The 23155-nt window shown below is 47.6% G+C and overlaps 1 protein-coding gene across 1 annotated transcript in view; it reads right to left on the reverse strand.

Annotated features, from left to right (window-relative positions):
- Positions 1 to 385: 385 nt before the first annotated feature.
- Positions 386 to 23155, reverse strand: part of LOC119178410 (uncharacterized) — a 40624-nt gene continuing 17854 nt past the window's right edge. Inside the window, exons 3-5 of the mRNA XM_037429609.2 lie at positions 18122 to 18189; positions 7271 to 7354; positions 386 to 577 (exon numbers count right to left, since the gene is read on the reverse strand). Of these exons, the coding sequence (XP_037285506.2) occupies positions 441 to 577; positions 7271 to 7354; positions 18122 to 18189 (289 nt within the window). The 3' untranslated portion in view covers positions 386 to 440. The remainder of the gene's footprint in view (positions 578 to 7270; positions 7355 to 18121; positions 18190 to 23155) is intronic.

Raw genomic sequence — 23155 nt, forward strand, 5'->3', positions numbered from 1 at the left:
GCAATGATTGAGATGGCGTATGGTTCAGTAAAGCTATATATGTAACTGAACTCGTTGATAGCCTGTTGAACCCAGCTTAATCATTAACTACTCTGGGGTCGGCTATATTATACACCAGTTGTGCCTACAGATATCATAGAGTTGTCAAAGAGTTCGGTGAAATGGCTTTCCAAGTTGAATCGGGCATCTCTAATGGCCTTTTTTGTGATCACTCTAATTATATTTGAAATCCACCGCTGTGAAATTGAATGACAGACGCTTTCCGGAAAAAGGATAGAATTCGCGTAGACCCGATCAAGCCTCCTATCCTTAGTGATTTATTTGCCGGATACACATGATATGGAAAGACCTTCATATGCACAGGAGGTGATAGAACAAGAGCTCCTGCTTTTTATAAACGCTTTATTTTATTACGCAAGACTGAACGTGTCATTTTGCTTTCAAAAATCATCTTCTACCTGGCTGCATACATCAGGGTCGTATGTGGTAACTTTATTGTCGCAATTGCTGTCGTAATGCTCGAAGCAATGCTGCGGAACGGCATCCTTGACTTCTCGGGTGACCACCAGCATACATTCTGCAAAAGTGGAGATCATATGAGGAATGAGAAGACCAGTTCTCGAACATTCTCAGTTGTTATTGTCACAATCACCATTATACAACGATGTGTGTCTATTGTACCACCGAAGACAGAAAGCTGTAGTGACAGCCAAATAGCGGACCGATTTTTTTTACTCTACGCTTCCTGCTGTTATTCGCCTTTACATGGTAGTGCGATGACCAAGCGCTTTTATTACTTGCGTAACCACTCTACAATTCCACTTGATTATTCAATAACTTAATAATATTCAAGGTGTCAAGCAGTCAATAAAAAAATAAAAAAAAGTGTTACTCAGGCAATCAAGCGATCAATCAAAGTTAGTTTCACGAGATTTCACCAGAAACTTTGAAATGAATGTAAACATTTGACAGAAGTCGGTCTGGTTGGGTAAGAAACTGGGAGATGATATAGGCTCCAACCAAAAGTTTTTAAGAGACCCGACGTTTCGGAACCGACATGGTTCCTTCTTCAGGGGTGACTGCGTAGGCTACGTAGCAGCAGCGTCTTCAAAGCACTCGAGGGGTGGCTAATGACCCCTCTCTCTGTCTCTCTCTCTCTAGCCACCCTTCGAGTGCTTTGAAGACGCTGCTGCTACGTAGCCTACGCAGTCATCCCTGAAGAAGGAACCAAGTCAGTTCCGAAACATCGGGTCTCTTAAAAACTTTTGGTTGGAGCCTATATCATCTCCCAACTTTGAAATGGTTTAGAGGAGAAACGCTGCTAAATGTAAATTATAGCCTGCTTTCAAGGGTGATTTCAGCTTAGGCATCTGGATACATCACAAACATCGACTGCTTGGAGCAATAGACGTGCCACATCAAAACAAATGGTAATACCTACACCACGAAGTACCGTTTTCTAAAATGTTTTCTAAAAAAAAGACCACGCACACGCCCAATACCATGTAACACTATGCTAATGTTGCAGATGCGTGTGAGCACACCGTGTTAGAATAATATATTATTCTGTACTACAGGTTTTGGTAATCTCAATGGTTCCTACGATGTAGCGAACGCTCCTCCACTCGTGTAGTCTGACCACAGCTACACCGAAAACCACCGACTTTTTTCGCAGGACCACTCCACATATGTTCACAGGTCATTAGGTTTCACACATCGCGACCCACGGAAAAACGCGCTGTTGCAGCATTTCCGTTTATGTGGGAAAGTTCTTCGCTCAAATCAAGCTCTTGAAAAACCTGAGGGAGAGATACATTTACTTTTTTTCACCTGCCCCCAGAAGTGTTTAGCGTTGGCGCCCCTATACTAGCCCAGGAAGCTGAAAATCGTTTTTGTTATTACATGAGGCCAGGAATAATCCATTTAGTGTAGTCTTGAGTATTGCTGTTGAAGAGGATGATATTGTTTGAAAACGTCTAAATAGGGCAACTATAGCCGCTGATATGCCCTCAAAGACCTGAATTTAAACTTCAGATTTTTTTTGCCTAAGGACTTGTGTAGGTATGCTTAACAGCATTCAACTTTCTTAGTTAAGGCACCTGAAAAGTAATCATGACAATTACAGGTATTCTAGTATCCCATGTATAAGAGAAAAATATATTGTTACGAAAGAGAGACGCCGTATCGACGAGGCTGTCAATATGGCGCCTAGAATCTCAATTTGCATGCATGTAGCATACTCTCCGGCGGCAGAAGCGCCGGCTCGGCGCATCTGAATGTCAACGTCACTAGGAGAGTGGTAGGTCTTAAAGCGCACAACATGTACAATATCGGTAGCCTGTTGGGCACATGAAGGCGATGGGGCGACAGGACCAATTTCATATGTCGCTAGAGTAACCACACGAAGGACTCGGTATGGACCTGTGTAGCGAGTAAGCAGTTTTTCTCACAAGCCAACTTGACGGGTGGTAGACAAGAGCAGGGCCAAAGAACCGGGCGGAAAGTGTACGTCGCGGTGTCGTTGGTCATACAAACGCCGTTGCTTGTCTTGAGAGGTCGGAAGGCGAGTACGGGTGATTTCGCGTGCGTCAGCGGCCCGAGTGATAGCGTCTATGGCATATTCACTGGTCGGTCCCGCAGGGGACGGTGTGACGGTGTCTAGAGGCATTGTTGGTTCTCGGCCAAACAGCAGAAAAAATGGAGAGTAACCCGCAGTGTCATGGCGCGAAGAATTATAGGCAAATGTGACGTACGGCAACGCAAGATCCCAGTTGGTGTGGTTGGTAGAAACATACTTAGCGAGCATGTCTGTAAGATTTTAATTTAGACGCTCCCTGAGTCTATTGGTTTGCGGATGGTATGACGTAGTCAGCTTGTGTCTCGTTTGACAGGACTGCAAGATGTCGGCTATCACCTTCGACAAAAAGGTGCGGCCACGGTTTCTAAGCAGGTGCCGTGGGGCTTCGTGTTGCAAAATCACGTCCTTGAGGAGGAAGTCAGCGACGTCTGTGGCGCACCTTGTTGGAAGAGCTCGTGTGATGGCATAACGCGTGGCGTAGTTGGTGGCCACAGCTATCCAATTGTTACCCGAGGAAGACAAGGGGAAAGGGCCAAGTAGGTCCAAGCCAACGCGGAAGAATGGTTCTGACGGAATGTCAAGTGGTTGAAGGAGTCCGGTGGGATGTGCCGATGGCGTTTTGCGGTGCTGACATTTCTCACAAGCCGCAACGTATCTTCTGACTGAGCATGCAAGCCCTGGCCAAAAGAAGCGTCGGCGTATTCGGTCGTAAGTGCGCGAGACACCAAGGTGACCGGCAGTTGGAAGGTCATGAAGTTCATTTAGAACTTCCGAGCGAAGGTGTCTTGGAATGACAAGCAGCAGGGCTGGTCCATCCGGCTCGAAATTTTGGTGGTATAATACACCATCGTGGAGCACAAATGAGGGATGGGACTGATTGGAAGATGGTGATTCGAGGCGCTCAATGATAACACGCAAGGAAGCATCACGGCGCTGCTCGTCACCGATGCATGTCATTTGCGAAAGGAAAAAGACGCAAGGGCCGGTGTCGGTGTCAAGTATAGTGCTCGACTCAGCAACCGGGTAGCGGGGCAGACAGTCTATATCTTGATGTAGGCGTCCGCACTTGTACGTCACCGTTTAGGTATATTCTTGCAGTCACAGAGCCCAGCGCCCGAGCCGGCCAGTAGGATCCTTCAGTGACGTAAGCCAACATTGCGCATGATGGTCAGTTATTACAGAGAAATTTGTGCCATATAAATATGGGCGGAACTTTGAGACTGCCCAAACAAGAGCGAGACACTCACACCCTGTAATGAAATAGTGGCGCTCAGCAGCTGTGAGGAGGCGGCTGGCGTACGCGGCAACTCGGTCGTGTGCCTGTTGGCGTTGGAATACGACGGATCAGATTCCGTGACCACTTGCATCGGTTCGGACTTCTGTCACAGCGGATGGGTCAAAGTGAGCCAATATAGTGGATTCGGCAGAAGCGTGATTAGATGAGGAAAAGCAGCAGCTTGGTCGGTACCCCACGTCAACGTGACGTCTTTCTTCAGAAGCTCAGTGAGAGGTCGAGCGATGGTTGCGAAATTTTTCACAAACCTTCTAAAGTAGGAATGAAATCCTACAAAACTCCGGACGTCTTTAACTGACCGGTGCGCAGGAAAACTGGTGACTGCATGAATTTTCTCCGGGTCCGGCTGCCCACCAGATGCATCGACAATGTGACCCAACACTGTAATTTGCTGGCGTCCGAAGTGGCACTTCGACGAGTTTAATTGAAAGCCTGCCGTGCGGAATACGTCCAGAACAGCTGACAAACGCTGAAGGTGGGTCTCAAATGTTTGGGAATATACAGCAACGTCCTCAAGGTAACAGAGACATGTTGACCATTTGAACCCTTGTAGCAGAGAGTCCATCATTCACTCGAACGTGGCTGGGGCGTTGCATAGCCCAAACGGCATAACCTTGAATTGATATAGGCCGTTTGGAGTTAGAAACACTGTCTTCTCTTGGTCTTTTTTGTCGACAGAAATCTGCCAGTACCCGGAACGTAGGTCTATTGTAGAAACGTATCGGGCGCCGTGGAGACAATCGAAAGCATCAGCGATGCGGGGTAAAGAGTAAACGTCCTTTTTCGTGATTCTATTTTCAGATCCACGCAGAAGCGCCACGTGACATCTTTCTTTTTAACGAGCACAACGGGGGACGCCTAAGGTCTCGAAGAGGGTTCAATAATTCCCTTGGCTAACATCTTGGTGACTTCTTGTTGAATTACTCTATGCTCGGTGGCAGACACCCATAGGTATGGTCGCCAATGAATGGGTTGATAACCATCTGTGTTAATGCGGCGTTTGACGCGTGAAGTCTGGCCGAGTGGACGGCTGTCTATGTCGAATATGTCGTGGTATGAAGCCAGAAGGCGGCAGAGTGAGGCTGACTTCTCAGGTTCGAGGTTCGGGGCGATCATGGAGTGTAAGGTTACATCCAAGCACGTGGCATCCTGCGAGTGACGTGGGTGATCGGGACATACGTCTGCCGCAAAGCAGGTGACGTGGTCGTCAATTAAGGTTCTTAGCGTGGCGACGGATATTTCTTGAGGTAGCATTTGTTTTATGAAACCAAAATTGATAACAGGTAAATATGTTCGGTTAGAGGCCATGGTTACGATGGAGTGTGGGACAGTAATGTCACGCGCCAGGAGAACATCAGGAATAGGCGTCACGATATAATCACCATCGAGCACGGGAGAGGGTGTTGCCAATTCAATGAATGTGAGAACTTTAGGTGGTATCCGGAAGAAGTCAGTGGTGCACAGGTTGTACGGGAGTTCAGGGTGAGAATTCAGGAGAAGAGGAAGTTCTAAACAGAGAGTGCCAGCGGGACAGTCAATCAGAAAGAATACGTCGATAAGAAGTCCATCCCGAAGATGACGTCATGAGGGCAATTGTCGAGCAAGGTAAATAAAACAGGGACATGGCGGCTGGCAAGGCTAATATGAGTGGTACACATTCCAATGACGACTACAGTTCCACCATCGGCGACACGGACGGCTTGTGTTGTGGCAGGCGTGAATACGTTTTTGAGGCGCCGATACAGATGAGCACTCATTATAGACACTTGAGCTCCAGTGTCAACTAAAGCCGTCAAAGAAAGACCGTCCACATGCACTTCCAGCAAGTTCTTTTTAGTAGGTAGCGTCAACAGAGGATTTGGGTCAGTCGCACTTGATGCAGCACTACCTCCAGGAGCTGCATAATCTAGTTTTTCATCCGGGAGGATCGATAGTCAGTCGACGATGGATAGCGGTGGGGTAGGGGCGACGGAGAACGCGTGGTAGAGCTGCTGTTAGGTGCGTTGGAAGCAGGATACTCACGGCTGGGCGAATACCAACGGGGGTCCGCGTAAGGCCGAGGAGAAGAAAATTGGCTCCAACGGGGGGGAGGGGGGCGTCCATGTGCTGCGGCAGTAGCGCGAGACATGGCCAACTCGGTGACAGCGGAAGCAGATTGGCTTGTCGTCTGCTGTTCTCCATTACGTCGGATTGCGGGATCTGGGCAGAGTGTATGGGTCGTGGTGTGTTATATTTATTGGCATCGGTATGTAGCACAGTCGGGAGACAGAGCAGGTGACACGAGAGCCAGGTTAGCAATTTCTTGCCGCACGACTGCCTGAATAACTGACACCACCGGAGGTGTTTGCACGGTGCCCTGGTCGAGTGGAAGTGCATGAAACGGCGCCGGACGGGCCGCCTCACGCTCGCGCCGAAGTATGCATGGGCCATTCTCGTGCAATGGTGGTGCGGCACCGACATCGGTACAGGTTGACGTGATAGCCATGTTAGGGAGCCGTGAAAATTGAGGCCAAACTCGGCGGTTTTTTTGCCATTTCGAAGTGGCGGCATTCCTTAATTATGATATCGACGGTCGTGACGGTGTTGTACACGATCAAGATGAAAGCGTCGTCCGCGATGCCCTTGAGTATGTGGCCCACCTTGTCACTCTCGGTCATTTGCTCGTCCACTTTGCGGCACAACGCGAGGACGTCCTGTATGTACGAGACATACGACTCGATTGATGACTGTACTCGGTTGGCGAGTTGTTGTCGTGTGCCCGTTTGTCGACCGGACGGGTCCCCAAAGGTGTCGCGCAGTCGGTCCTTGAAGATGTCCCAGCTGGTGAGCTCGGCCTCATGAGCGTCGAACCATATACGCAGGGTGCCATCCAAGTAAAAGATTACGTTGGCGAGCATCATGGTAGGGTCCCTTCAGTGAGACAGGATAACGCGCTCGTACATGCGGAGCCAGTAGTCGACGTCATGGCCAGGCTGGGCGGAGAACGTACCGGGATCACAGAAGTGGGACATCGCAAGGTGCGTAGTAGCTGGCGCTCCAGGTGATGGCGGTGAGGGGGGGGGGGTTATCTTTAGAAGCCATGGCCGGAGGCTGGACGATGTGGCCACTGCGAAGCTTCGTGGTGAGGACGGGGAACGTTCCACCTCCACCAAATATGTTACGGAAGAGAGACGCCGTATCGACGAGGCTGTGGATGAAATATATTTCAAACCAGCAGCAGCAGCGGCGTGACCGGTAGACCAGACACCGAGCGGAGACCACACTTCGTCTTCCTCGTCAGGCACACACGCACGTCACCCCCTAGAATCTCAATTTGCATGCATGTAGAAATATCACACCTAGCACCGAGGTTGAATGCGGCAAGCGTATTGAATGAGATTTTGTGACAGTGTCCTTACCCTCTTTTCCAAGCAAAGGCATTTCTACGACTACACAATCCTTGTAGTCTGTGTAGAGTACGGTCAATATACGGTCTCGATTATCTGAAAAATAGAACGTTCGACGCTTTTGCAATGAATGCCTTTGAAAACTGCTTTACCCAATTATATTCGATTATTCATGCTTCTAAATAGCCTTTCTTTGTAAAAACACTATGCATTAGGGTTTAATATAAACTTGACGTAAAAAAAGTAATGTTCCAGTTGCACTGCAGACTTGAAATAATATAGGCAGCCACTGTCGCTTTGCTTCATTTTCTTCTTGCACTAGAGCATAAGCATTGTGAATAACAGCGCCAAGTATGCACCTTTCCAGACTATCGCCATATGTACTTTTATCTCTCTTGTAATAAAATGTAGTACTAAGCCAAAGTATTTGATGCCTACTGCAGCGCAATTATTGAAGACATGGTACGTTCAGTAGATAGACTACTTAAATACAGGGTTAAGCATAGCCAAGAAGTAAACAGACGGTTTTTGGCTCTTTTTTTGTAGTAATTTCAATTTTACTGTCAACAATACTTAAACTTACAGTACATTGAGCTGGAATTATGGTCCTAAACTATTACTTCCTAGAACGTTTAAAAAAAGTTTGTCCTGTCTGTAAAACAAACATGAAAATGTGTCATGATGAGCGTCAAGATGGATACAAATGACCACGTGGATGACACACGACAAAAGACAAACAAAAAGAACATAGGAATAGATAACTTGTTAAAATCGCTGAGTGGGAGAGTTGTTGATTCATGATATTTGTCCCTGTTTTCATGTATCCCTGTGTTGTGATGAATTCATATTTAATATATCGCAAGTACTAAGTTGCAATCGTCTTCAGTCTGCATGTCATACAATGCTTCATGCGTGTATTAATACTGCATGCTGTTTCAGGTTGTGCGTAGTTGTGAGCTATTGCTACTTTAAATGTACCTACGACACAAGTTTGACGTACCACGGATGCTTCTTTGCAGACTAAATGGCAGTGATGCTTCACTCATAGTGATACAAGTGAAGAACTATTAGCCTAGTTCAGAGTAGTATGGTTCTTCATTTCACGAGTGTCTTGGAGTATGAGAAGAAGAACTATAAATGTACATTATAATTTATATAGTGTACATTAGAGACAGCCTTTCTATATATATATACGCATGCTGTGTCTAAAAAACGTGTTCGATTTGAACTCCACAGCTTTAATTTTCTGAGCAGCGCACGTGACAGGCAGTCAGTTTGACGCTGAGGGTATATTTCACTAGTTGTAACAGTTGCAAAAACGAAATCAAGCCAATCATAGAGTTTCCTAAAATAACTAGAGGGGACTGTGGTGCTGCGATTGTTCCGCGACCATGAAAATGATGGGTAGTACACACATTTGCCTAGTCTTCATACTTGCGGGCGGCGAATCGTACTTGCGGCTTCGTTTATTGCTGCGTTTCGGTTTTGATTTGAAAGAAAGATTCAACATTTTTGAACTTCATCACGCGACATGGAAAGGTAAGACTAAAAGAATAAGATGTTGAAGCGCAACCGCTGAACATTTGCTAATATTTGTTTCGTAAGAAAGCAGCTCCAAGCCACATGAACATGCACGGAGCCAAAAGCAGGCCATAAGTACGATTATTGGACAAATGTGTGTACTACCCACCATTCCAATGCTCGCTGAAGCACCGTGCGTTGCAGCTCCCATAGACACTAGCGCCAGAGTTCCCTTTAGTGTATATTAGGAAACTCTATGAAGCCAATCTCATATAGGAGGAGCTAGTGTTTCCACTCAAAGTGTTTCCGCAAAAGACTAAATTTGTTATCATTGTGGCTAGCACAGATGTAAATATTTATGCTGGTACAGGTGACCATCCAATTATTTTGGCAGTTACTGGTCATCTGCGGAAGACTGTGAACATTACTCCAGCATAAACGCCATGGCTAATTTCTATAATAGCTGAAAAATGTCTCCTGGTCATGTCATAAAACATTATACAGGAGGAAAATAAAAAAAATAGCTAGATTAAGATGCAGTCAAAAAGGCCTGTTGCGACGGACGCAGAAGGAACGGGATCAGAAACAGGCAGTAAGACATTCCACTTTCCCAGAATTTTCTTTCGGCTACTGTTTTGCAGCAGAAGTAATTTAAGGTAACAAAATATTGCGTGATACTGCAGGGCTGTTTGTGTAAATAGTTATCTCTTATTGAGCTTCACAATGAGACTCAAGTTGCTAGCTCTAATTGGTGAATTACTTCCTTTTAAAAGTGGGATAATCAGGTAATCAGGTAAGCATTTAAATTATATCTATTGTAACGGATTCGTAAAATGTAGAGAAGAGAAGGAGAGGAAGACGAATAGTCTTTGCACGATCGCAGTATGCTGCCAAAAACGACCATCATTCACCTCCTGTAAATAAAACCATTTTATTACAGCTCGCTGTTACAGTTGGGGTGGACGTGCTGGGTAATCGACACCCGAATGTGGAGGGTGAACCGCGAGTTCTTTGACGAAGCCGTCGCATTGCTGGACTTCCACCGAATCCATCTGGGCTGGACATGTCCCACAACGCAGATGAACACCGACCCCTCTCGACTTCTGCGCCGACCAGTTCGGCTCCACAACTGAGAGGTGCTCGTCCCTCCGCCGGCAGACCAGATGAAGACGTCGAGGCTTGGCTCATCCATTACAAACGGGTGAGCACCACTAACAAATGGGATGCCGCTTCTCAGCTTTTGTACCTCGCGTTCTTTCTGAAGGATACGGCATTAATGTGGTACGAGAATCGGGAGGAAACGCTAACGACGTGGGACAGATTTGTTTCTGAAATCCAAGAGCGTTTCGGCGACCCAACAACGAAAAAGAAAAGAGCAGAACAGACACTAATGCAACGCGCTCAAGTGCCAGGTGAAACTTGCACGACCTACATTGAGGAAGTCATAAAGCTATGTAGGATTATTGACTCCGGAATGTATGAGGAAGACATCGTCGGGCACATTCTAAAAGGAATCGCCGAGGACGTTTACAGTTTCCTCATCGCGAAAGACACCTTGACATCTGTCACCGATGTCATTCGCCATTGCCGCACTTTTGAGCAACTAAAGACGAGGCGCATCACGCCGAAGTTCGGCAGGCTAGCCAATGTGACGACCACCGCGAGTATAAACAGCAACTAGGCGCTTGATCTAGCATCAACAATCCGGCAAATAGTACGTGAAGAACTCGGCCTGTAAGCGCAAGTGGCACACCGCCCAAGCAGTCATCCCCCCTACCAGCCACCAGAGTTCGAGCGAAACGTTGCTTCATTCTCCTCGCACCGAGTCGCGGAGGGCTTTGAGGATTCTGATGCCACACTTCAGTATCAGCCACGTCTATACGATAGCGGCCCTGCCTATGACGCACGATCACGACGAGCACAGCCGCGTTCTTATACTCAGGACTCTCAGCCGGACTACGTCCCGCTGCGGCAAGGACAGTACCGACTCTACCACCAAGATGTAACTTACGACGAATACAATGGATTCCAGAGAGCGGCAGAAACCCGTTCTTCGCGTGATGATGAACTTCCTCGCCGACAGCAGTGGCTCAGGATTTGTTCCAATAAATATATCATAAACCGTGACCCTCCCGTGTGCTACAACTGTAGTTTCACTGGGCATATCCCTCGGCATTGCCACCAACGAAGCCGCCGCTCACGAAGCACACCAGCCTTGTCTTCGCCACCAAGACCCGGTGCTTCATATGACATGCGGACAACCGAATTGTTTCCAAGAGACCGTTGTTCGCGCGAGACGAGATGCTGTGATTCGCCAGCATCCGAGTGGAGTTTGAAACCACCATCCAACCATTCTCGTCGCTCGCCGTCTCCTCTGCGTCGTTCTTCTCCGACGCCGGGAAACTAGCATCCGCGGCCAATGGAGGTGAGGTCGCCGGACGGTCTTTTCAAGATATACCTCTGCCTGTTGTTATGCTCAAAAACAAAGTGAATGTGTTGATCGATGGAATACCGACGATGGCGTTAGTTGACAATGGGGCGACGGTGTCTATGATGGGCCTCGCCTTCAGAAACCGCTTAGGTGGCAAAGTTATGTTTTCCTGGGACGATGCAATCACCTTTCGTGGTGTAGGCGGCGAGTGGCTTAATCCTCTTGGTGTATGTGTTGTCAGTGTTTCAATGGCTGGAAAAGTATTTGTATCGGAATTTCTGGTTCTATCTCGTTGTTCGCACCATGTCATTCTTGGTATCGATTTCCTGGAGCAATGCGGCGCTTTCGTCGACTGTGGTAGTGGGGAAATGTCACTAAAAAATTTGTTACTACCGTCACTTTCCGAAGAAGAATACCGTGGCGAAGACAGAAACACACTTAGTGTGATTGATGAAGTGATAGCACCATCTTGGTGCCTGACACTCGTTCGAGTCTCTTCCACAGTAGTTGATGCTGATTGTGTTGATCTCGTAGTGGGGCCTCTACGCAAGAACTATTCTAAGAAGGACATACTTGTGCCCTGTTCTGTTGTGTGCATGACGAAAAGAGAAGCAACATTGTGGGTGCTGAACTGTTCTGCCACGCCGGTTGTGCTTACTCGCGGGATGAAGATAGCTCTCTTCGATGAAGCCTCATGCAGCTCAATAGCAGGAATAGCTACGGACCTCACCACCTCTTCCTATCCTTGTGATATTCGCCACAATGAAGATTTAATGCTCGGTATGATCAGCAAGACTCTCAGTACGACGGAACGGCAAGCGCTGGTGCAGGTCCTTTCCCGGCATGTTGCTGCTTTCGACTCCAAACATAGAGATGCACCCCTTCAGTTACCCTCGTCCCGCGCTCGTCACAGAATAGACACAGGCTCTGCACACCCCATTCGCCAAAATCCCTACCGAGTGTCATCCTCTGAGCGCAAAGTTATCGCCGAACAAGTAAAGGAAATGCTGAATAAAGGTGTCGTCCAAGAGTCGTCCAGCCCGTGGGCAGCCCCGGTAATTCTTGACAGGAAAAAGGATGGTTCCTGGAGATTCAGCGTAGATTACAGGCGTCTAAACACTGTCACGAAGAAAGATGCATATCTCTTACCGCGGATTGATGACGTCATATATTGCTTGCATGCCGCTTCCTATTTTTCAACGCTTGATTTTCGGTCAAGTTACTGGCAAATACCTATGGAACCCGGTGACAAAGAAAAGACTGCTTTTGTAACTCCGGATGCCTCATTTGAATTTATTGTCATGCCTTTTGGCCTTTGTAATGCTCCAGCCACCTTTGAAAGATTTATGGACACAGTATTACGTGGTCTAAAATGGGAGATAAGCATGTGCTACCTTGACGATGTTGTGATCTTTGGCCGTACGTTTGAGGAACATAACAACCATCTAAGTCTTGTTCTCGACTGCATCGAAAGAGCTGGGCTGGTTCTGGATTCTAAAAAATGTCGCTTTGGCGAACGTCACTCTCGTGCTAGGTCACTTGGTCGGCAAGGATAGCGTCAGACCCGATCCTGGCAAGATAGAAGCAGTGAACTTTTTTAAATCACCGCAGTCCGCACAAGAACTTCGCTCATTTGTCCGCCTATGCTCATATTTTCGTCGTTTTGTTCCATGGTTTTCGGAGATCGTGTACCCGCTGACAAGCATCTTGCGACAGGATGCAACCTTCAACTGGACACCAGAGTGTGACGCCGCATTCTCACAACTTAAGTTTGTACTAACGTCAGCACCACTGTTGGGTCACTTCGATCCATCTTGCCCGACTGAGGTCCACATCATGGACCTCAGTCCATGATGTGGACTGAGGTATAGTGGTATCGCTAGTGGTATCGGTATAGTGGACGCTAGTGGTATCGGTATAGGAGCGGTGCTTGTACAACGTCACAATGGCGCAGAGTATGTCGTGGCATATGCCAGCCGTTGCCTGAGCAAATCTGAACGCAATTTCACAGTTACTGAACAGGAATGTCTGGCAGCTGTATTTGCCGTACATAAGTTTCGCTGTTATCTTTACAGGAGGCCATTTAAGATAATTACGGATCACCATTCGTTATGCTGGCTGGTCGGTTTGCGTGACCCCTCTGGCCACCTCGCACGTTGGGCGCTGCGACTTCAGGAATACGACTTTACGGTGTCGTATAAGAGTGGCCGTCATCACACTGACGCAGACTGCCTCTCCCGGACTCCTCTTGCGACTACCGACTGTGATGCTGAGAATTTTGACGACAGCCTTGCTGCTGTTACAATCACGTTCCCCAACACGGCTGATTTCCAGAGAGAACAACGCAACGATCACTACCTGCATCCTCTTTTTGCCGCCGCACGTGCCTCCCAACACAGCGGTCGCTTTACGGTCCGGGACAAGTTACTCTATAAAACTAACTACTCCAGGCCTGGAGCACGTTTTCTTCTAGTTGTTCCCGAGAGCCTTCGCTCCGATGTTCTACGTGCCATGCATGACGATGCGACGTCCGGTCATTTCGGCTTCATACGAACGCTGAACCGCACGCAGGAACGCTTTTACTGGTCCAAGATCTACGAAACAACGAAGCGTTACGTCGCTAGCTGTGAGGCGTGCCAACGTCACAAGCACCCAGCCGCCGCTACACCAGTTCCCCTTCGGCCAGTAACACCACCCAGCACACCTTTTGAGCAAGTAGGAATTGACATTATGGGTCCATTTCCGTTATCTAACAATAAGAACCGTTGGATAATCGTGTGCGTTGATCATCTTACGCGGTATGCCGAAACCGCAGCCGTTCCCTCGTCTACCGCTGCATCCGTGGCAGACTTCTTGCTCCACTCCGTTTTCCTTCACTATGGCCCACCACGTGTTATTATCAGTGACCGTGGCCGCAAGTTCACTGCTGATGCCATTGAAGAATTACTACACATGTGCACGACACAGTTCCGTCATTCCACACCATATCATCCGCAGACGAATGGCCTCGTTGAATGAACAAACAAAACGCTGATCGACATGTTTGCCATGTACGTTTCTTCCAATCACAAGAACTGGGATGAAGTGCTGCCTTTTATCACGTATGCGTACAACACGGCAAAACATGAAACCACGAACTTCAGCCCATTTTATCTGTTGTACGCCAGGTTGCCACTAAGCCCTCTAGACACTTTCTTACCCTTCATTCACACAATGACAACTCTGTGTCAAACACCCTGTGCCTCGCAGAAGAAGCCCGTCGAATTGCTCGTCTTCGGACTCTGGCCTCTCAACGTCGTTCGAAGGAACGATACGACTACCGTCACGAACCGATTTTATTCCGAAAAGGTGACTTGGTGTTACTTTGAACACCGCAACGAAAGCGTGGATTGTGTCAAAAGCTTCTTTCACGATATTCAGGCCCACTTGTAGTTTTGGAGCGTCTCAGCCAGCTCACTTACGTAATAGCTCGTCTTTTGTCCAATGGGCGATGATCGAACAGAACGCAGCTCACTCATGTTGCTCGCCTGGAACCTTTCTACCCTCCATGTGCATCATAACTCGCCCTACGAGCTTCGTCTGCTTGCGGGGGGAGTGTAACGGATAAGTAAAATGTAGAGAAGAGAAGGAGAGGAAGACGAAGAGTCTTGGCACGATCGCAGTGTATATATATATATATATATATATATATATATATATATATATATATATATATATATATATATATATATATATATATATATATATATATATATAGTGAGAGTAATATTTCAATGGCCAGTTAGTCTTCTTGAAGGTATGGAATATGGCACAACAAGAGCATTGTCAACAAGGATAAATATATTTCTTTCCCAACAGTTTCGGGAGGGGTCCTCCCTCATCCCCTGATGAAGGGAGGACCCTCCGGAAACTGTTAGGAAATAAGTATATTTATCCTTGTTGACAACGCTCCCGTTGTGCCATATCACATGTATATATATATATATATATATATATATATATATATATATATATATATATATATATATATATATATATATATATATATATATATATATATATATATAATAAAGTCCAGGATATTCTCCGTGAGCGGTCACAACGTGGTTCATTTCGACGTTTCGGCCTAGAGTCTGGCCTTCATCAGCACCAACACTGATGAAGGCCAGACTCTAGGCCGAAACGCCGAAATAAACCACGTTGTGACCACTCACGGAGGATCTACTGGACTATATGCAACGCTACGGCCACTCAATCACCAACCATGCCTGCATATATATATATATATATATATATATATATATATATATATATATATATATATATATATATATATATATATATATATATATATATATATATATATATATATATATAGAACATCCTAATTTCTTTGCCGAGTTGCTCTCCACTTTCCGCTTGCGAAAACACGTAGTGGCTTCTAGAGAGTGCTTTAAGAACCAACTTAGGTGCATTAGTGCCCCCTTCTCCTCCTCAAACCCCGTAGAGCACACCAGAAGTTTTCCCCCTTTAATGATGCATATGTGTTCGAAGCATTCGGCTACTAAAACTCCTAGCGTATTTTAAAGACTGGTGAAAGACCTAGCGCATTACAGTGATACTTGCAAGCACATGTCTCGCTACCTCAGCCGAGTATATATACCAAAACAGCGTCCCTATAGAGACGCTGTTTCGGAACAGTTCTACGTGGAATGAGCGGTCGCGCCTCGGCAGAACGCATGAGGGTCAGCGCCCTTACGCCAAAGAGGGATGAGAGCCTGCTCGCCAGCTCTGATGGCCATATTGCCAAGTGGAATTGTCTCGAGTTTTAAATGCGAAGCATTTTTTAGCGAACTTCGGCGACTTTGAGCGTATCTATCTATCTATCTATCTATCTATCTATCTATCTATCTATCTATCTATCTATCTATCTATCTATCTATCTATCTATCTATGACTTTTATCTTTCCTGGCTGTTCCGATAATGGTGTCGATACCAAAGTTCGTATGCCACAACTTCACTGTATAAAGAACATATTTGACTAGACCTAACATGAAAATCATGACATAAAAATCATGACATCAATGTCATGATTTACATTTCATAGTCCTGCTTCTCTTGCGGTGGTTTATTTCACATGGCATGTTGCAAAACTGGTATGGTATGGCATGATTGCATGACGAACGCAAGCAACAGACCCTAACATGAAAATGATGATGTGCGTGTCATGTAAGAACATGAATACATGCCACGCTCATGATGCGCTCGCGGCTGTTTCGCTAGCTTGACAAATGACAAATTTGGTAATACGTGACGCGAACGAATGACCAAGGTATAGGACTGGTGTAAACGTGATAATCATGAGATACCTGTCATCTGAAAACATGTCTCCATGCCACAGTCAAGGCGCCAATATATTTCGACTTGACGCGGTGTACGTGCTCGCCGGCGTCCGTTTCGTCGCGTCACGCCGGCGTTGCCACGCCAGGCGTGGTCCTGCCATATATTCGCAGGCGCACGCCACGCTGCGTTGCTTTGACGCATGCGCGTTTCAGCGCATCCGGCATCTCTATGTCACCAAACGAGGGAGACGCAAAGTTGTCCAGGTAGCGCATCGGCGTGAAATACAGCGTGTCATATTTCGTGCCGGTTGCCGTCGGGCCACTACGATGGACCCTGGTCGCACCTGGCGTCAGACTATAGAGTGCTCGCGTTTTGCTAACGTAGTGTCTCTGTGCCCATCGTGCGCGCGCGTCAACGCTACATTGAAGTATATTGGGCCCTTAATTAGGCGCTCGTGGCCATTTTGCTAGCTCCACATATACCAAATTAGGTGTTACGTGACGTCAATGGAGGGCGAAATATATGACTGGTGCAAACATAATATTCCTGACACGCGTGTCATGTAGGAACATGTCAACATGTCACGCTCCTAGCGTGCTCGCCGTCGTTTTGCTAGCATCACATATACTAAATTTGGTATCACGTGACGTGAATTGATAATGAAGGTAAACGACACATCCAAACATGACAATCATAACGCGGAAGTTATGTACGGCATCATTTACCTCCACCTCGTAACATTGGGCTGATTTTAAAGTGACATACCAACATTTCTCATTCGTGCTTCGCATACCATCGATTACCTCTGTACGTGAGATCTGCCAATTTTTTTAACGTTGTTGCTTTTTCCCTTGTCAACCATGGGCGTCAGGGAGACATATAACGACATAGCTGCAGAAGTTTAACGCGCTGAAAATACGCTGCCAGGAACAAAGATATTGGCGATTAATCATCAACAGTAAGAGCTGAAAGGAGATCACCATGACGCTAGTATTTTAAACACTTTGTGGATAGTATTTTTGAGTTCTCACAACCCTCCTCAACTATTAAGCCGTATTAGTACATGGATATTTGAACTTGAACCGTCATGTGAAAAGCGCTGGGAAATGAAAGTTTTTTGTAAATATCATGTTTTGCTCCCAGCATCTTGCAATTGTGCTTATAGGAGTACTGCATCATTTCTTTTCATTGACCAGGAATTGTGCGAACACAAGAATAAAATTTTGAAATTGTCGTCCTGCAGCATTTATCCTCTTGTAGCACAAACACAATGAATTCGTCCAGTATCTCGAGCTTCACTATATTCCTAATCAACATTAAGCCCTACTTCGAATCCTACATGCTTCCGCGACCTACCTATAAAATTATAGAAAGAACCCCGTAAAAAAACCTATTGCTGCGTTTGATTACTTGACTTTCTAAGATTTTCCTTGGGCATCTATGCTGTATTCTAATTAACTCAAATTACTTTATTAGCGCCATGTTTTTGTGTCCTCTAGGTACTAGTAAATACATGCAGTTGTTCATTCGCCAAATTTCTTCAATAACTTTTTAATTCGTTATTTACCGTCATCGAAGTTAAGGAGAACCTCGTGAGATGAGTTTGATGGCCTCACATGAAACGGGATATTTTTTCTGCAATAGAAAAACACATGTCTGCGTATAAGCAACATCGCCAGGCAAGTTTCAAGATTCAAACAAATTTATTCAGACAACCCATGCGGAAAACGTTCTATGACTCTATCAAGTTGCATTAAAAAGTGTACTTCAGTTTTTGAGAGGCAAAGTCATTTATGCAAATTTTTGTTTAACAAGGCGACATGCATACAAATAACAAATTATATGGCATTGGTATCTTGGTTTGTGCTCAACACACTCTACGCCTCTCCAACCAGAGTTCGCGCCTCTACGCCATGCTCTCCAACCGGTTGTAAGAATAATGCCCGTTGATGGCCTGCGGTTAATGCGGGAGTTGCACGTTGATGGCAAGTATCTGCTTTGCTTTTGAGCCATATATATATATATATGTATATATATATATATATATATATATATATATATATAATATTGTGAGCATTGTTTATGCGTCCCATCTTTTCATCTGTACATACTCATCATCACTAGGCAAGCTTAGGTTGTGGGGCACATACTCGAGTCAATAAAGAAGAGTCTTGAGGGTACTGGACGCCATCTTACAAGTGGTGGAGAGTGCTGCCCAATTCCTGCGTCCTCTCACGTTCTCGGACAACCCCAGCGTCTTATAGAACGCATCCCTGGAGCTCCGTTCAGGCCGCCGCTTAAACGACCAGGGTTCGGTAATGTCGCAAGCCGACCAGCCCAGCGCAGCAGCTGCGCCACCGCTCCCACAGCCAAGAAACCCTTCTCACCTGGTCACCAGCCCTCAAAAGGATCCTCCGCTGTTCGCAGGGCTTCCGGGTGAGGACGTGGAAGACTGGTTAGAGGAGTATGACCACGTGAGTGCCATCAACAACTGGGATGAGCCTGCGAAACTCACCCGCGTTGCATTCTACTTGAGCGGCGTCGCAAAAACGTGGTTTTTAAACCACGCTACAGATTTTTTGACATGGCCCGCCTTTACGTGCCAGCTCCGCCAGATTTTCGCCAACCCGTCGGTGCGCTCGGATATCGCCAAGAAAAGGCTTGGTGCACGTGTTCAACGCCCCGGCGTGTCTTACACTTCTTACATTGAAGATGTTCTCGCCCTTTGCCACCGCATCGACAACCATATGGTGGAAAACGACCGTGTGCGCCACCTGCTGAAAGGCATTGCGACTGTCGCTTTTAATGCACTTGTGGTGCAGAATCCCCAGACCGTAGCCGATGTTGTAGCTACCTGTCAGTGCCTTGAGGAGCTTCAAACAACTCGGGTGCAACCTGATATGCCTGATCTCAGCTCGAGTCATGACACAACAGAGCTGCGTACATTGATCCGCTCTATCATCCGCGATGAACTTCATGCACAGGCTCCACCTCGCCCCCTTGATATCCCAACGACGCCACCTGCTACTGGTTTACGCGATGTCGTGAGGGAGGAACTGGCATTGATCACAGGTACACCAGTTCTGAGTTCACATCCCGTGCCCATTCCAAGTTATGCTCACGTCGCTGCAACGACACCTGCGCCCCAGCAAAGCCTGGCCTCAATGACAATCTCACCAGTTCCGAGCTCATATACTGTGGCCATGCCAACTTATGCTCAAGTTGCTGCTAGGACACCTGCACCCCAGCGAATCCCAATGCAACTACCAGCGGCCGAATTTCATGATTCGCTCAACTCACTCGTACCACGACCATCTTCGCAGCCTTACAACGACTGGCGCACTTCGCGGCCGACTTGCTTCTATTGCGGCATCCGTGGTCACATTTCAAGGTTTTGCCGACGCCGTCAGCGAGACGAAAGACGAAGCTACGATAACTTTGAACGGGAAGACTTCTACCCCACTGGACCACCCTATCGCCGACAGTATCAGAACAGCAGATGTCGGTCGCCGTCTCCGCAGAACTTTGGCTCAGTTGGCAGTTCCCGTTTCTCACGTCGTCGCTCACCTTCACCGATGCGGCGTTCCTCTTCTCCTCTCCGACCTTCTACTCCAATTCCTGACCAGCAACTGGAAAACTGAACAGTGCAGCTTCGGGAGGGAAAGCTGCATCTTTCGAACTGCGTCGAACTCCTCCGGATCGCCCATCGAATGTTTTAGTTGTGTACGTTGAAGGTATACAGACAGAGGCACTGGTAGACACAGGCGCCTCACTTTCCGTAATTCGTGCAGACTTTTGTGCTCGCTTGAAAAAAGTTAGGAAGCCATACGATGGCCCTCCCCTTCGTTGCGCAGATGGAGTCCCCATTCAGCCTTCAAGTGTCTGCACAGTCCGCGTTTTCATAGATGGCATTCTTCACCACATTCAGTTTCTTGAACTTTCTTGGTGCACTCACACAGTAATTTTAGGATGGGACTTTCTTTCTTCGGCATCAGCTTTCATATCGTGTCGTCAGCGAGTATTGGAAAAGTCAGCTACAGAGTGTTCATCGGATGTCGATCCATACAGCTTCCGTTTCGTTGCTGTCGCTGATTGTTTCATTTCGCCAGGAGATGGACAAATTCTCACGATCACTTCGGATACTATAGTTAACTGTGACGTGTTCATAGCCCCATCAGTTCGCTCCAAACCTGTGGGGCTTACCATAGCACCCGGCCTTGTGCGGTTTAACGACAGTAAAGCATTGGTCACCGCCTTGAACCCAACTTCATCGCCATTGATGCTGCCCCAAGGCACTCCTGTGAGCTGCTTCGCTGACAGCGAGCCTTTCTCGCTGGTTCCCCTTCACGCAGAATCAACGCCTTTGTCTGCTACAACTGATATGAAGGCTACCACTGTTGCTTTAAATGACGCTATAAGTCCTCACCTCAATGCCGAGCAAAAGAGACACCTCTTAGATCTTCTCCAGTAGCACAGCCTTTTGTTTGACGTACATTCCAAAGTTCTGGGCCGCACCTCCGTTGCAGAGCACAGCATCGAAACCGAAGGCAGCTCCATTGTACGCCGCCGCCCATACCGTCTGTCATCGGTGGAACGGCAAATCATTGAAGAAAACGTCACCGACATGCTCAAACGGGAAATTATTCGACCTTCATCCAGCTCTTGGTCGTCTCCTGTAGTGTTGGTCCGGAAAAAGGGTGGCTCTTTCCGCTTTTGTGTTGATCACAGAGCGCTCAATAAGATCACGAAAAAAGACGTATATCCGTTGCCACGCATAGATGATGCCCTGCACTCCCTACAAGGCGCAGAATATTTCTCCAGCCTCGACCTCCGATCCGGGTATTGGCAAATACTTATGCGCGAAGCAGACAAGGAGAAAACAGCGTTTGCGACGCCTGATGGGCTTTACGAATTTAACGTCATGCCTTTTGGCTTATGCAACGCTTCAGCAACAATCAAACACATGATAGATACCGTCTTACGTGGTCTCAAATGGAAAACCTGTTTATGTTACTTAGACGACTGTGGGCCACTGTGGGCGCAGGTTAGCCAGATGAGGACAGAGGACGTTCGAGGACAACGAGAGACTTTTATATACACGAAGACGGACAAAGGGATACACACAACATAAACTCGCACAGATATACACGCGCTCACGGTCCTACGCGAAAGGGAGTTAACGTTCTTGTTCGTCCACTCACGTTCTACTCTTGGGGCGTGAACGTTGCGCTTCACCTTGAGCTCTCTGGTAGTCAGGAGGCGGTGTGCCTTGTGCTTGCGGAGTTCGTACCGAGGCGGGGCCCGGTCTAGAAGATTACCGCCAGGGGCATCCCAGTACGGTGGTCAACGCCTGGGCTTGCCTGTACACGACCGAGAACAGCGTGTCGCCGACTGCCGCGAACAGACCTGGGACGGCGTCTCGCTCCGAGACCAGAACAGCAGCTGGCCGTGACGAACGCCGCTTCAGACCAACGTGGGTGCGAGGTGGGGCGATGCCCAGTCCAGGACGCAGCCGAGGACTTCAACGCCGGGACGAGGCCCGGACACGGAGGGTCAGAACGAGCAGCCGGGGCGTGGCCCGAACCTTTCCTTGCGTTCTGCTCTCTGGCGAGGTGGGGCGATGCCCAGTCCAGGACGCACCTGAGGACTTCAACGCCGGGACGAGGCCCGGACACGGAGGGTCAGAACGAGCAGCCGGGGCGTGGCCCGAACCTTTCCTTGCGTTCTGCTCTCTGGGGTCAGCCGAGCTGTCCCCGTGGCTCGGGAGCTTTTCCACGTGGTGCGCGCACGAGCACGCGCATAGGCGCGCTCATAGTTTTACCACTATCACCATCATAAAGATTCCCGCGCACCTTGAATTACTAAATCGGCCCCGCACACCGATTTTTCTACGTCAAAGCATGACGCACACTCTCCAGGGCAGCGTTTTATACCACATCTTCCCCCCAGTTCAAGAACAGCGAAACGCTGGGTTAAGAAGGGTCGACATGTTCATAGAGTAGACAACTGTCACAATACGCATAAACTGAACACATTCAACGTTATAATGTTTTGTCTTTGACGATGTACCAAGGGCGTCCACACACGGAATGCACGGCACCGCACGCTCGTGACGCGATGCCTAGGCCAACGACCACTCACTCATGCCGTTGCGGCGAACACAGGCACCGGGCAGCACGATGAATTCGTCGAGTCAAGCTTGGAAGCATCGACGCCCAGTAAGTCGGGCAAACATTATGTCAGCGTGGGGAATCGGTTCCGCATGCAGTTCGAAGTCCATTGTCGTGTCGCAGTTCAGTTCAGAATCGGTCAACCAGGTTTGTACTCTTCCTCCTTTTCTTCCACGTACTAGCGCAGAACCAGAGTTCTTCCTTCCTATGTGCTTCTGTGTACCGCGGTGGCTTCTCGATGTTCATATAGATGGAGGAGTATTCAATCCAAACATCTGGGTCCGAGCGCCAAGGTACGCAGTCCAAAGCACGCCGTATCTTTCGGTTGTCTTGAAGTTGGTGTGCCTCCTCACGGTACAAAGTACCATGTTGTGGGCTCACAGCGTTCCTAGCTCTACTACTACTCTTGGAGTTCCGGCCCCTCTTGCTCG

This window comes from Rhipicephalus microplus, chromosome 1, assembly GCF_043290135.1.
Source record: "Rhipicephalus microplus isolate Deutch F79 chromosome 1, USDA_Rmic, whole genome shotgun sequence".
Taxonomy (NCBI): domain Eukaryota; kingdom Metazoa; phylum Arthropoda; class Arachnida; order Ixodida; family Ixodidae; genus Rhipicephalus; species Rhipicephalus microplus.